At 42.5% G+C, this 15,130-nt stretch overlaps 3 protein-coding genes across 3 annotated transcripts; 2 read left to right on the top strand and 1 right to left on the bottom strand.

Moving 5' to 3' along the window:
- Positions 1-5,245: 5,245 nt before the first annotated feature.
- LOC128765303 (DNA damage-inducible transcript 4 protein-like) lies at positions 5,246-6,172 on the top strand. Its single transcript, XM_053875945.1, has 2 exons — positions 5,246-5,449; positions 5,522-6,172. Exons 1-2 carry the CDS (start codon positions 5,281-5,283, stop codon positions 6,013-6,015), a joined length of 663 nt encoding a protein of 220 aa, XP_053731920.1. The 5' UTR covers positions 5,246-5,280; the 3' UTR covers positions 6,016-6,172.
- A 513-nt stretch (positions 6,173-6,685) lies between these two features.
- On the bottom strand, positions 6,686-10,908 carry dnajb12a (DnaJ heat shock protein family (Hsp40) member B12a). Its single transcript, XM_053875944.1, has 9 exons — positions 10,732-10,908; positions 10,411-10,588; positions 9,773-9,918; positions 9,526-9,696; positions 9,103-9,182; positions 8,661-8,770; positions 8,412-8,584; positions 7,583-7,725; positions 6,686-7,211 (listed from the first exon to the last, which is right to left on the bottom strand). The coding sequence occupies exons 1-8, from the start codon at positions 10,862-10,864 to the stop codon at positions 7,604-7,606; spliced, it is 1,113 nt and encodes a 370-aa protein (XP_053731919.1). The 5' UTR covers positions 10,865-10,908; the 3' UTR covers positions 6,686-7,211; positions 7,583-7,603.
- Positions 10,909-11,490: 582 nt separating this feature from the next.
- On the top strand, positions 11,491-14,078 carry trmt2b (tRNA methyltransferase 2 homolog B). Its single transcript, XM_053875943.1, has 2 exons — positions 11,491-12,349; positions 12,594-14,078. The coding sequence occupies exons 1-2, from the start codon at positions 11,534-11,536 to the stop codon at positions 13,200-13,202; spliced, it is 1,425 nt and encodes a 474-aa protein (XP_053731918.1). The 5' UTR covers positions 11,491-11,533; the 3' UTR covers positions 13,203-14,078.
- The last annotated feature ends 1,052 nt before the right edge of the window (positions 14,079-15,130 follow it).

The following is a 15,130-nucleotide window of genomic DNA, read 5'->3' as shown; positions in this document are numbered from 1 at the left end:
ATTCTCATTTTAACAGCACAACCTGAAGACCCCAGGAAAAGGTAGAGTTTAAATGCAATCGCCACGTGGCTTCAGTCTGGAAATAAGAAGGCAAAATATTCATAACCAGGTAAATGGCTAAACCCTTGACTCCTGCCGAATATGAACTGGTTTACAGTCACTGGCAGTTGCCTTTACAAGTTAGATATCTGATATATATATATATATATATATATATATATATATATATATATATATATATATATATATATATATATATATATATAGGGTTTTAGTTTATATATACTTCATCTTCAACTGTCACGTGACCTCACACCTGAGTCGCATCCTATAATGAGAGTGACAACCAACACAAATGAAAACTGTCAAGTCGGTTGTATTCAGAAATAATTCAAGGCTGCTTGTACTCGTTCATTAAAAATGACTTGTTAGTGTTGAAAGTCGGAGAACGTTCTACTCAATTATGTCTAGCCTTGATAAGTGTTGCAATTAAGCCTGAGTCTAGCTTGTGTTGGCTTTGAATGAGCCCTGTCCTCTTGCTAACTTTAGCAACTGTGACTTTGGAGGACTACACGCAACATATTTACAATGACCTGGATTAACATTGCTGGATTCCTTATATTCTCTAAGAACCCAGCTTTTGAATGAAGGCGCTATCTCGTGGTTCTCGGTCTGCCTGGGTCAGTACGTGTACAAAATGATCAGATGTAGGCAGCAAAATAAAGTGAACGTGGATCATGTATTTACTGTATTTATGATCCCGGTTAACATGTGCCCACTTCTTTATTTTGCAAATTGCAAAATATCCAATGCTCTTCTCTCCTCTGACCACTTTAGAAAGTGACAGACCACCTTAAGGCGTCCGCTGAAACATTTTCTTCTGTTATGCTGAAGCTGTGTCGAGGAGGCAGCAGGCGAAGTTAAGAGGTCTGGGCTTTGTTTCGGATTTCAAACGAAAATCCACAACTCGAACACCTTTGAAAAAAGCTAGAAAAACCATAATGTTCGCGGACCGATCAGCTGACCCACGACGCACTTTGTTATTGTGTATAACGCAGCCTCTGTATGCAGATGTGTCCCGTTAGCTACATTTACTGACTGTTTTTTCTTCATATTGAGGTGTAAAACCTTTCCTGTCTCCACACTGGACCGTGGTAGAGTGTCACAGAGGAGGTGCTCGCTCTCCACACCTCCGAGGCTGGAGCGCTCACTCCAGGGTTTGATGTCCTGTTGTGGGCTGGAGCTGGGACAGGGATGAGGCGAGTCTGGGACAGAGCGTGACTTGGTTTATGACTTTGTCACAGCCAAACTGCACAGAAGCGCACATTCAGAGCTGGACACGCACCGGGCACCTCTTCACTTCTGGAGAGACGTCACTCACTCTGCAACCCCTCCCACATGCAGCGGCCACACACATAGAGGAACAGCGCACCTGCAGCAGACACTCTACATTCACTCCTACAAAAGACTATTTTAAGGCTTGGAACACATTATTTCTTTTTCCATTCATTGTTATGGGAAAAATCGATTCAGATTTCGGACAAATCGCTTCTCGAACAGCCGTCTGGAATGGATTGTGGTCAAGAACCGAGGTACCACTGTACCTGGAATACCTCACTGCCGGAGACATCCTGACAGGATTCCTGAGCCACCTGGTGCAGTGAGCTCCACGTTGAGTCTCTCCCAGATGACAGAGCTTCTCACCCTATCTAGAAGGGATTATTATGACAAACCAAAACAACACCTGAAGCTTACACCTTCTCATTGAACATCCGAAAATATTTTACAAACCTGATTAAAATGACTTTTTTTTTCAACGCACAATGAATGAATGAATTCATGAATGATTCACGGTGGTTAAACAGGCGGTCTGGGGGGGGGCTTCAGCCCTAAGTTGGATGAAACAAAAGCATTGGCATCATGACTTAATAATGCATGGCCAGCTAAAATAAGAGATAACCTCACACTGGGACAGTCATGAAAAGTAAGAGGCCTTATAAATAATGTTCATGATGTCGTCCTTTCTCTGTGGTTGTATTGAATGATGTTCCTCCTCCTGTATCTTTTACTTAGCAACACCGCGTCTTGAGCTAAAGATAACTAATCAATTAGAAATTATCAGGCTCGATGTCAGGTGCTGCAAAGCAACACTAGATCGGTGTGACTGTGTGTGTCCTGTTGGCGACGTCGGTGCTCGGCTGTATTACAGGAAGCTAAATTAAAGGGCTCAGTTTCACAGAAAACATGGAGGTGTTGTTTTCACTGCGGCTGTAATAAGTGGTTTTTTTTTTAGAAAGTGGGTTACAGAAAACACTCCTATGAATCTGACGGCGCATGTTTCATTGTCTGGAGCGAAAAAGTGGAACACCACACAAGGAGAACATGGAACTCCTCTCTGAAGCCTGGAGGCGAGGTTGAGCAGCATATTTCATGTGTTTTGGTAACACTTCACTGAGAGTTTAGTCAACCTCCGTTTGGTAAACAATCGTTGATGCAAGTGCATGATCGCTCCCGTAAGACATTGTTGCGTGCACGTTAATTACAGAAGTTGCCATGGAAACAGGGAGGGGGAGGGAGGAAGACTTCTGAGTTAAGTAGCATCACTAGCTGGAGAGAAGGAAGGTAATGGTTAGGTGAGGATGATACAAAGATGAAGCAACAATGAGATGAATACAAAAATGATTAAACAAAAGCAGAAGTAAGGGAGGTCGGAATAGAATTGGAGGGATGGAAAGGTCTGAAAGAAGGAAGAAGGAAGGAAGTTCAATGTCTGTCTTGTGTATGAAAAGGTGTGTGAAGAGTTAATGTTTGGGGTGAGTGGAGTGATTCTCAGCAGAACTCACAAGATCCCCAGAGAGCCTGGCTCTCTTTCTGCTTCCTGCTGCAATAAATCAGAAAATAAGTGTGACTCCCCTCCGGCTCTGAATTTCAGGTGAATTTCCAGGAGCTAAACTCTGCAGTCTTCGCTGAAGGGCAGAGTGAAGCGTCAGATGAAAGAGGGTGGAGAGGCTGGTATTTAACATGGAGTCGGAATGATGTTTACTTGAGAATAGGGTCTCGCTTGTCATGATAACAACAATTTCTTCACCGTAGCTTCGTCCTGATCCTTCAGAAAATCAGCAACGTGTGGTTGTCATAGTGACTTGCATGGCAACCACAACCCAGGGACTCTTCCCTCTAAGTAAATTAATTACTAGTACTCACTTATCAACAAGGAGAAGCAGAGGAAGCGGATTCAGAACCAAGCTTCTGGACCTCAGACGTCTTCAGTGAACAAACCGTTTGCAGCTAGATTTTTTAGAGAGGGATCAAATGGCCCCAGGGCTGACCAGCTCCAGCGACTCTGTTTGAATTGTAAAACACCCAATCTGTCAAGCTTGGTTTCCTCTTCCACACTTTTTTTTGTTTTCCCTCTCAAGAATAACCCCTTTAAATGAAGTCATGAGTGCCACTATGCAGTGGTCAGGAGCAGTTGGTTGCTTCTGAGTTTGCTGTCGCAATGCAAAGCAACACGGTCGTCTCATGCTCACAGTCCGCTCATCGCATTTTCAGCACTGGGTCGACACTGGTACCAAGCTCCACACACGGAAGCCATAGGTGGCTTTCACCAGCTCTGCGACACATGCGCGTGTGCAGTAGTGACTAACAGTGGACGCCATTTTAAAGGTTAACTAGCGAGGACACCGTGTGGAAGTTTGGAGTATTACATCAATAGAAGCAACAAGTGTAGTCAGTAGAATAGGCTTTTAAAGTTAAAGTTGTGCTTATGTTGACACGATAATGATACAGTAAGTAAAGTAAGTAAGTAAATATTAAGTAATTATATGTTGTATTTTGAGGCACGAAAGTAGATTACTTCATAAAAAAATGCAGAAACCACGACATTAAAAAAATAAAAGTAAATAGTAGAAGATGCAGAGTACGCAGAGAATGTGTTTCTCCACATTCATGTATCAGAGTTGAGTTCCCAATATTCAGGGTTTGAAAGCATCCTCTGCGCACGTGACGCCGTGGGTCGTTTCTTGGTGGAGATCCCTGAAGGGCCGTTGTCTGGACAACTGGTTTTTTAGGGTGGCGGGGGAGGGTAGGCGCTGCGTACGTGCGTCAAGTCAGGCATTTATTGCAGCGCGTTCTAGTGCTTAAAAGCACGACATTTAATAAAATAAAATCCTGCTTAAATATGTCTCACACTTCCGTTTCCACTGACGGAAGCGCTGGCTTGCAATTCACACAGTTATGTGATCCATATGAATTTCTGAATTACCATGCACTCTTTAAATTCTGCGTTTCCATTTAGAATATCCATTTATTTTGACAAAAATGCTCTGCGATTGTTGAGATTTTACTCAATCATCTTTCTCAAACTATGTTTGAAAGCTTGTGATTATAAATTTGCTCAACAATTCAAAACAAGAAATTACATTCATGAAATCCTTATTCAATTCAAATTTTTTCTTTTATTTATTTCAAATTACGTTATGATTTATTCTTCAAACTGGCTTGAATGACTATTTATGTCTATGATAATAACAATATTCGCCAAATATTTTTCACCATTATTTGTGCTCATTTCAAAGTACAGAAAGAAAACACGAGTTCAGAGGTGAGCTGGACTTTATGGCTGCACTTCTTTTTTACTTTTTTATTGCGGTGGGTTTAGGCTGCTCTGCAGGAGTTAGCAGAAGTTAGCTTCTACTGGTGGTCAGTTGGTCACACATTTCTTCATCCATCTATTTTCTGGTTCCTCTACCGACAGTTTATTGGTACTTGATGAGTAACTGTTTTTGAAGAGCAAAAAACGGTGAAGTTCCTCTCGCCTGGACGCTCAGTCAGCACCCCAATATCCCTGACCTCTAATAAAAAGCTGCCTACGTGCGAAACGTGACAGCAAAACTTTCTTCTTGCGTGAGCGAACTTCGTCAAGTGTTAGAACTCCGACCGGAATTGATCTTCGTGTTTCGACACGCATAACTATCACTCTTTATTTGTACTTATATTTTTCCGTTTGAAACCCGATGGTTAAAGGCGTTAGAAATGCTTAAAGTTATCTCAGTCCAGGGTCGGAGGTGCTGACCTTTGACTCGCCAAAAGAACCAAATGTCTCCAGGCAGAGATGCGGACGTGTGCTGGAAAGTGATTGGCTATAAAACCCAGAGGGGCGGGGCGTCCTGGTGTGCGTATAAAAACTTTGTTCCATTGTTGCAGGATGTCGATTCAGCAGGTCTGACGCAGGAGGAAGGTTCGGCTGTCAAACTTCAGCGCTCTTTTAACAGAGAAACGATGTCGTTTACGCGCAGCCAGTCTCTGGATGGAAGCTTCCCTCCATCCCCAGCCGAGGACCGGGGCTCTGTGCGGCTGTCTTGGGGTAGTTTGGTGCACAGACTAACTGAACTGAAGAGGATCAGCCAGTCAAGCAACTCAGAGCTGGACTGTAGCGCCACCGAGCCTGGTGAGTTGCGATGACGTGTGTGGTGTTAGTTGGTGAAGTACACATGTGTCTCATGATTGTTATTGTTCACAGGTTCTGACAGTTCCTGTTTGGAGACAGACTGCACCTTTCTCTTTCATGCCCTGGAGGAGAGTCTGGCCACAGAGTTGCTCTCCACCATCACACAAAGCCTCATCGACGCGTCACCCTCCCTGGGATGCTCCAGAATCATCCTCCCGGATTGTCTGCTGCTCAGCATCCACCAGGAGTTGGTTCACCTGGCGGTCAGCGAGCCCTGTGGACTCAGAGGAGCCGTCATAAACTTGTGCGTGGACAAAGGTGACCAGAGCTCCTTGTGCTCTGTGGGACAAATAACAGTGGACCCAACTCTGGTCCCGACTTTTAACGTGACTCTGGTGCTGAGAGTGGAGTCAAGTGGACTGTGGCCAAAGGTCCAGAGGTTCTTCAGAGGTGGCAAGTCGGTGCAGTCGTCCAAGCGGAACCAGATGATTCTGAGCTCCAGCTTCAGAGCTATGAAGAGGAAACTGTACAGTTCGGCCGAGCTGCTCATAGAGGACTGCTGCTGACCCTCCCAGCTGCTGGACGGATGTGGAGGGCAGTGGGCTTTTGATAGAACTGTGGATTGAGAACTGATGTTTGCTTGTCACATGTTTACAGGTGACTCAACTGTGACTCATGTATTTGTCTACCAAAACCTGTTTACTTTGCACTGTTACAAAACAACTGAGGAAATATAAACGTCTATTTTTTACAACCTGACGGTGAGAGTATTTTGTGGTGAAAATATGCGTATCAAATATGAGAGGAGCCACCAAGTGTATAAATCTTCAAGTTAAAAAGTACGGGGAGAAAAAAAAATATCCTTATCATACAAAATATAGTAATCATAGTAATTATGTGGTTATATTTAGAGGTATTTTCCTATGATTTAATTTTCATGAATTACAAGATTCTTTTTTGTAAATTCTTAAAATACATTCAATAACAGTTTAAACTCATGATTCATATCCATAGAAGATAAACAGTGCACGTTACACTCAGAAATCACAATTTAGGGGGCATGTATTTCAATATGTTTCCTCAACAATTTCTTTGGTGAATATTAAAAATAGAATTTATGGTCAGTAAGCCTTGGTCAGTACTGCCTCTAGCGGTGGTTTACTTGCAGGTACACATACACTGCTATACAGCATGAACCGCAAATCAGAGTATAGTGTGTAATAAAACAACAAGCCACTCAGACAAAATTTTAATTCAAAAGAAACATACAATTTTAGCATGTTAATTTAATAAATATGGTTTATGTGTGCAATGATTTATCAGTATCAGTTTCATCTTTCAACAGGCTACAAGCAAATCCACATAATAACATTAAAGTAAATGATAAACTCTTCACTGTTAAAAGAACAATGGATATTTACAGTGGTTAGAACTATAAAAAAAAAAATCTCCTTCCGAACGGCTCAGACTGTTTGGGAGAAGGCCAGGAGGTTTCTCTGAACGATTTGAGAGAAAAACAATAGGAAAGCTAAATCAGAGCTGCTAACTCTGCTTTTGTCACCGCGCGGACTCCGGAGTGAGAAGGAAACGACAGCAGAAGCTTCTCACAGTCCTGCAGGAAGCCGCTCTACAGGAAGATGGCAGAGAGGTTCCCTGACGAGGTCGGCTGCCCACTCCGTGTAAGGCATATTTTTTTGTTTCTCTTTGTCCTGGAAAGATTCTTCAGATTTCACCAGTCGCATCTAATTCAAGTACCTACAACCTAAAACAGGAAAGAGGAATTCAGTTAGCGTTTATATTCGACTGTAAATCGCATGTTTTAGGACACAAAGAACCACTGTACGCTAAACTGTGATGACAAAAATCACTTCTCTAAAAAGCATGCGGTGCGTCTGATCTGCTGAAATGTTGCAGCTCTGAGGAGGACATCCGAGACAGACCAGCTGACACTGAACCCTCAGCTGTGTGACTCTGCTTGCAAAACACCTCCGCTCAGGGGGACAAAAATAACCTTGCTAAATACTTGTGTGTTAAATGACTGATCAAATGTGAATACGTGTGGTCACTCAGCCCATGCACCGAAGGCTGTTCATGCACTAAATTGATGGTGGTGGAGGATGTAAGCCAGCTCACCAGTTGTTGTGCGAGTGGCTCCTATCCGTCTAGTAGCACCTGAATCTCTGATAACCGGGAGCAGCTGGGCGTCCCCATCCTCTGGGCCCTTTGGTACAACTCTGAATCGCCAAAGTAACGTGCACGGTACATTAAACCTTCCTCTGAAATGACAAGAGACATGATTAGTCAGCGACTTGGTGACAAAAGACATGTAAAAACAGGAAAAAAACAACAACATAGAAGTCGTAGATTTTATGGAAAAGTAGCAAAACACAGCAGTTAGTTTGGCAGGGTCGTATTATGACATATGAGTCGTGATGGGTGGACGAGGTATCATGAAACAGGGTTGATGAAACAGTGTCCGGATTTTCGAAGGCCACTAGATGGCGTTCTTGGTTTAGAAATGGCATGAGGTTTCATCGAATTAGTCGACCAAGTCCAATCATTTACGACAGTGCCACATTCATCCACAGCTCAAGAGTGAAACCTGTACAAGTTCCATACCGTCTATACTGCATATACAAGACCCTTTCACACAACAATTGTCGGTCATTAAAAAAACTACAACAGGTCAAACATAATTAGTGGTTCCTGAAACTCCATCAACCATCATCTTTGAAGTACATGACATGAACAACATTTCAGAATTAATACAAATATTGACACAGACTCATACAGCAAACAGTTAAATGCCAACTTAGTCTTAGTCCCGTGACATGTTACCGTAGCGTAATATTTGGACATTGGTACAAACAAAAATCACTTGACTGTGCTCCAAAGTCAGGTGCTTTTTTTCACTTCCTTGCTACATCAGTCAAAGGGGAAAATAAAAACATTCTTGACTCACTCTGTTGTTTCTCCTTCCAGCAGTTATTCCTCAGATTAGAGATGTAGTCGTCTTCCACGCTTCTTTCCACATTCTTTAGATTATTTCCCGTATATTCAACATGAAAACGCTCCCCGACGTAAAAAGGCACCTTCAGGTGTGTCGTATGCCTTTTGTGAACATGACCGGCTGACCTGGTGACCAAGAAATAACACAATTACGCAAATACATTGCACCTAAAACAGTACGCGTGACTCATGCGCAACTCACGGGCGATAGCTAAGGCTGTACGGAGACGGCGTCACCATCAATTGGCTGAGAGCTGAGACGATGATGAGGATTAAAATGGGCAGCAACTGGACTAAAAGAGCAAACCCTCCCTGTTCAGAGAGAATACAAGCTTTAGATGGTATTTGTAGTCACTAAATAAGACAAAAATGAACCTCAAAAATGTATACACAGACCAATACAGTGAGCATATAACGCTTCTGCATAATAAAAATAAATGTTCTGATACTCGTAGCAGTAAAATGATTTCTCTTTAAGAAATATTTACAAATAATTGTCAATATATTTGTGAATTACAATATTTAATCTAAGAGTAACATGTATGACATTATAATTCTCGAGTTGGCACAGAAAATGGTTGTAGAGGTACTTGATAAGACAACACTACTATAAAAGAAAAAAAAATGCCTTAAACTGAACTTACATCCCTCTGTTGTTCTCGTCTTTCCTGTCTGTTGTGATGTGCAAAGTGCATTCTTCCATTTCTGTAAACGTGTACATTGCCTAAAAACAAAACAAAGGAAGACTATAACGGGAGCATATTAAACTCATAAACTTCATAAAATTGTTTCAAAGCTTTTCATAACCACAACGATACAAATGGAATGATATGCTTTACGCATTAAGCATTCAAACAGAGCTGATTTTGACCATTACAAAGCATTGTTATATGAAGTTAGACACCCAGACTTGGAAATGGGATGACAAGAGTTGAATTAAGGACAAAAGATCAAAACATGCCATATGTTAACCTTGCATTAAGACAGCGTGCAATCAAATATTTATCACATGATGCTTAAAATCTCCTAAAATCCACTCGTGCTCAGATTCACATCCAGACACGCACTTGTTGGGAAGCCTCCACCGAAGAACATGTTAAACAGGTCCTCTGGAGAAATATCCGCCTCAAAATCATGGTGATGTCTGTGTCTAGTAGGATGGGATCTCTCTTCTCCATACTGGTCATACTGCCTCCGCTTCTCAGCATTACTCAGCACCGCGTAAGCATTCCCAATCGCTGAAAAACAACCGCTCCATAAGGTAAGATCGCTTACATGTGACGGAGAACTAATTCACATTTTCTTTATTCACACCTTTAAAAGCCTCCGTAGCTCCAGGGGCATGGTTTTTATCCGGGTGGAATTTCAACGCCAGCTTCCTATAAGCTTTTTTAAGGTCCTCCTCCGACGCCGACTTCTCCACACCAAGTATTTGGTAGTAATCTTTGCAAGCCTTTATCCTGAGAGGAAACAATGCAGTTGTCCAAATCCAGATTTCAAGACCTTTCCAAGTATATTCATAAGACATGCTTCACATAATTGTATTCGATTATGCTGGAAAGCAGTTTGGGGAGAAATTTAAACATTCGAATATGCAGATTTTCACTGTCTTGCAAAATTGCTTATAACATTCGGATTGATTTTGTCAAGTGATTAAATCTCTCAACTATGTTTAATTAAAAAGTCCTCATGCATCATATTTAGCTGGAGAACCAATCTCATTTTTTAGTTTAACAATCTTATCACTTCAAGGTCGACAAGAGTAGAGCACACGAACAATAGACGTAATGGTATTTATGCAACGACGCAAAACTAGCACATATGATCACCAGCGATAAAAAAAATCCCATTAATGTGACAATTCTCTGGCTTGTCACTCAGAGATTTTTTGGACAGAGACCACTCGTCACGTCAAATGATTGCTTAGTAGTTTAGCTGAGGCGTGCACTGACTTTCTGACAGCCTCCACTTGCTCCGCGGTGTAAGGTTTAGCCGACTCTGCGGCTGCAGGTGTCGACCCGTCTCCGTCTTCTCTGGAGCTTCGGTGCCTCATGCTGGGTCCTTCCCCGTTCACAGGCTCACCATTCTCATCCGGCGGCTTTCCGTTGTGTGCCAAGGACTCCAATAAATCTGTTTGGACGAGAAAAGTCGAATGTTGATGGAGTAATACAAAACTACAAATATCAACGGCAGGTAGCACGTGCTAAGCTAACGTTAGCTGATCCTCAGCGATAGTCATCAGACACCGATGTTAACGCGAGTGGACGACGTACTTTGGGCCTGATCTGTGGGAAATAAACGCTGGGCCTTTTCCAAAAACTTCCTCGCCTTGTCCGACTGGTTATTGCTGAGTGCACTAAGCGCTATTTTAATACACCGCTCAGCTTCGTCCTTGTTTGAGTCCATCGCGACAGATACAGCGGAAATGTTTACGTGCTCATTCTTCTTTGGGTTTTAATAGCGGCTGCAAAACCGACTCCGTTGTGCAATACTGCCACCCAATGGTACTAGGAAACACTGGACTGTCAAACGTCATTATCGTAAAATATATTGTTTTTGTTGTCTGTAGTGGACAGCTTCTGCCCAATGACCAATTTCCACAGTGCATGGGATATTTATCCTTTAATAAATTTGGCAAAATCCAACATGTTCTTTGATTTGTCTGTTGATTCGTATGTCTGGCAGTGGATCACCATTTTTCACTCTTAATTCTGGCGTGTTTTCTGTTGTCTTCTAATATGTGTTGCTACCTTTGCTCAAACGAAAACGTCAAAAATCTCTATATATGTGTGTGTGTGTGTGTGTATTTATTCATTTTTTGTTCGTATTTATCTGATATTTATTTATTTTGGACATATAGTTTTTATTTTTGGAAACCGGAGGCCTCAGACCGAAATTTCGTTGCCATAATACAGTGATATGTTTTTGTGCAATGACAATAAAGTCGAAGTCTTGAGTAAACCCTCGCTCTCCAGTAGGTGGCAGAATACACCTTGTTTCTGGATGCGTAGAAGAAGACGGCTTGCGGCAGCCCGTACGTGTAGTGTATTTCTCTCGTTACTTGAGACGTCTATAATGGCGGTAACGTGTTATTATAAGTCGTTGCTGTGTAGTAGAAAGTTCAGTCACTGTTCGAAGAATTTGAGCGTGTTGTTTTCTACGAGTCCGAGTGCTCACAGAAAGAGGAAGTGGAGTAAAGGACGCGTGAGTGCCGCCTGGCCTGATGAGCGCACTTGGGAGGAGAGGCTGGCGGACGCGGTCACTCCTCTGTGGAGGCTGACTTATGATGAGCAGCTCGAGATCAAGCAGAGGAAACTGGAGCACATTTTGACACAGCTATGCAGACATATATCGCAGTCATCCACCAGCAAAATGAACTTTCCCCTCCTGCCTATCCTCCGTTCACCTGTTGTGGACGGCTACCGCAACAAGTCTACATTTTCCATCAACAGAGGTGTTGATGGGCATCCAAAGACAGTGGGCTATTACCTGGGCACTGGCAGGCAGGGCAACATCGTCTGTGTGAGTGGAGATCACCTGAACAACTTGCCAGATAAGCACAAACTGGTGGCCAGACATTACCAGGACTTCGCTCGTATGTCCTCGCTGGAGCCCTGTCTGCTGTTCCACACTGGGGGGAACTGGAGAGAGCTTACGGTCAGGACCAATAATGCGGGCCACACCATGGCTGTGGTGTATTTTCATCCTCAGAGGCTCACCCAGGAGGAGGTGGGCCTCCACAAGGCTGAGCTGGTGGACTATTTCACCAGTGGTCCTGGATCCGTGTGTCAGCTGGATTCACTTTTCTTCCAAGAGAGCACCAAGACTCGCTGCACCCATGAGGAGTCTCCATACCAGCTGCTGTACGGCCTGCCACACATCTACGAAGAGGTGGGTCAATTACAGCCGATGAAGTCCATGTTAAATGTCGGAAGAGGATGGAACTAATAGTACTTATTTGAAGTTCTAATCACATGAACCAAACATTTATCGGTCTATAATTAATAATATAGATAATACCTCACAAAAGGTGAATTTCACCTTCAGATTGGTATCTAATAACACCCATATTTTTTGGAATTATAATATACTGACTGCCCTGAAAACATTCAAACTTCTGTCCTTTTACTTTCAGGTGCTCTGCTTTTGCTTCCGCATATCTGCTGATGCTTTTTTTCAAGTCAACCAGGCAGCAGCTCAGGTCCTCTATGGCACAGTGAGAGACTTGTGTGTCCCAGACTTAGGTGGGACCAAGACTGGAGGGACACTCTTGGATGTGTGCTGTGGAACAGGAGCCATTGGCATCACTCTATCCCCCAGGGTGGACAGAATCATCGGGATCGAGCTGATAGAGCAGGCAGTGAAAGATGCTCGACACAATGCGGAAGTGAATTACGTCTCAAACTGTGAGTTTATCCCGGGGAAAGCTGAGGTGGTTCTCCCGAAACTCATGCTCCAGATGGGCTCTTCGTACGGAAGCGTCACAGCTGTGGTAAACCCAGCTCGAGCTGGTTTACATTATCGTGTAATCCGAGCTTTACGGAACCAAACGGCAATCCGCAGGCTCGTTTACGTCTCCTGTAAACCGGACGGGGAGGCCATGAGGAACTTTCAGGAGCTGTGCTGTGCTCCAGATCCGCTGAAGAAACTTACAGCGGAACCCTTCTCTCCAACTCTTGCTGTTCCTGTTGACATGTTTCCACATACGGAGCACTGTGAGCTGGTGCTGCTTTTTGAGAGGTAGCAGAAGCTCAAACAGACTATATAAACAGAATCATGCTGTTAAACTGTGATGGAATGTGGAATTTATACCAAAGCTGTAACGCTTTATGAATGCCTTTTTTTTTCAGTTGGAAAATATAGTGTTTTATGCGATTTGAAAAAATGCCCCCACTTCATGTAAAAGTTCTCTGAATCAATTGTTATAAGTGTTATTATGATGTTAAATGCCACTGAAAGGGCCAGTCATACTCTGGATTTTTTTCTTTGGACCATCAGGATGGCTGTCACAGATCCTGCACCTTCATTAATATACACTACATTGGTGTGATGTTATCCTGACTCCAGAAATGGCACATCGCCCATGCTTTATTCTTTTTCCTGCCCACAAGGTTCCACAGGAATGTGAAGGGTATTTTCAGGTAAGCAATGATGGCGAGGAAGGCAACTGCAGCCACTTAAATTCCTTCATGGTCCAATGAAGAACCCACAGAATTACCAGAGATTGAACAGAGTGGAAGTGCAGTGACTTTTTTTTCTTAGTCTGTAGCTTCTTTGCTCAACATTGCTCGAGAGTCTCACGCTTCAATTACTCACCACTCATTCAACAAATTATTGAGCCCTGTATTTTGAGTTATTTTTTTTCAATCAGAGGAAAGAGGAAACATAATCAACACATCTGATCAGTGACAATGACATGTATAACCAACAACAGCCTTATTAAATGGGTCAATATGTACTGAATTATAATTGTCTAGAACCAAAAACAGCGTTCATTTACCCATGCAGTCAAAGTAGAGACACTTGGACTGACCATGCCCCATCCATTGTCTGCTGTCAGTGGGAGTGTATTGCAAAAATGTATATTTTATGACTGTATTACTGTACTACTACATTTAGTTCCGTGTTGAAGCATCCCATTTGTCATTGGGGAAAATGAAATAAACAAGAGACAACTCACAGCTTTATCATAATAGAAAATTTAGAACCACCATTTCGCCTGAACACATGTTTTCAGGTTGTAGAAAGAAATCAGGGCACCCAAATGACGCACAGACTTTGCTCCATCCCTCGCATGCTTTATTACAGTTTTCAGTTGTTATTACAACAAAGCAAAGAAAGGTCTTCCTCTTAGTCTGTGTATCACAACGTGTTTGGCTTAATATGTTATACTGAGAATCAAAACGTAACCTAAAAGATACGGTATTGACACGATGCATTCATTGAAGTCTGTAAATCGGAGCTCCACTAAAAGTCTGCAACGGATTTGCGTGGTTCTTTATTTCTATTTACACCTGTTGATCCTGTATGGATCTTTGTCCAAACCAAAGTGTTACCCAAATCTCTTCCATTCTAATCCTAATTTGCACACAAGAAGCTCGCAAAAAGACTGAAGGAGAGAGACCTCGGGGTCAGACGGGGTTATATGCGGAATAACCCCTCATGCGGTTGTGGGTAGGGACCGTCTGGATTAGTCATGCAAATGTCCTGGACCTGATCAATGCCTGGGATTATCTGTATCCTCATTCCGGGGTGTATTCTTTGAACGCCACAGGGGCACTGAAAACAAAATGAAATCATTTTATGTCGGTAGATTAGATACATTCATTCGAAAACCTACGTCCGAGAAGAACATGTTGCCAAACTACATGTCGCTACTTTCATTTAAAAATGAAATAATTATTTAACAATGCCTAAAACTGTGTTGAAAAGTGGGTTTAGCTACCCAAACTTTATTTAAAAGCATGTCAACGCAACACCCTCGCGCGCAAAGAAGGTACATTTGTAAAGTAAGTATTTTAAAGTATGTTTTGCGATATTTAGAGAACGGATGGGTATAATATTTAAAATCGTATTTTGGTGTGATTTCTTGTCTAAAGTGTCAATGACGAAAGAAATGAGTAAAAAAAAGTAATATATGCCTTGAAAATGCAGGTGGAATGAAAAATGTTA

The sequence above is a fragment of the Synchiropus splendidus genome, chromosome 9 (assembly GCF_027744825.2).
Source record: "Synchiropus splendidus isolate RoL2022-P1 chromosome 9, RoL_Sspl_1.0, whole genome shotgun sequence".
Lineage (NCBI taxonomy): Eukaryota > Metazoa > Chordata > Actinopteri > Syngnathiformes > Callionymidae > Synchiropus > Synchiropus splendidus.
Note: the sequence above shows the minus strand (reverse complement) of the source record. Positions and strands in the feature narration are given on the sequence as shown.

Coding starts and splice junctions, on each gene's coding strand:
- LOC128765303 (XM_053875945.1), top strand. CDS start 5,281: ATGTCGTTTACGCGCAGCCAGTCTCTGGATGGAAGCTTCCCTCCATCC. Junction 5,450..5,521: donor CTGTAGCGCCACCGAGCCTG/GTGAGTTGCGAT, acceptor TATTGTTCACAG/GTTCTGACAGTTCCTGTTTG.
- dnajb12a (XM_053875944.1), bottom strand. CDS start 10,864: ATGGACTCAAACAAGGACGAAGCTGAGCGGTGTATTAAAATAGCGCTT. Junction 10,589..10,731: donor TCCCACAGATCAGGCCCAAA/GTACGTCGTCCA, acceptor TCGTCCAAACAG/ATTTATTGGAGTCCTTGGCA. Junction 9,697..9,772: donor AGCTACGGAGGCTTTTAAAG/GTGTGAATAAAG, acceptor GTTGTTTTTCAG/CGATTGGGAATGCTTACGCG.
- trmt2b (XM_053875943.1), top strand. CDS start 11,534: ATGGCGGTAACGTGTTATTATAAGTCGTTGCTGTGTAGTAGAAAGTTC. Junction 12,350..12,593: donor TGCCACACATCTACGAAGAG/GTGGGTCAATTA, acceptor TTTTACTTTCAG/GTGCTCTGCTTTTGCTTCCG.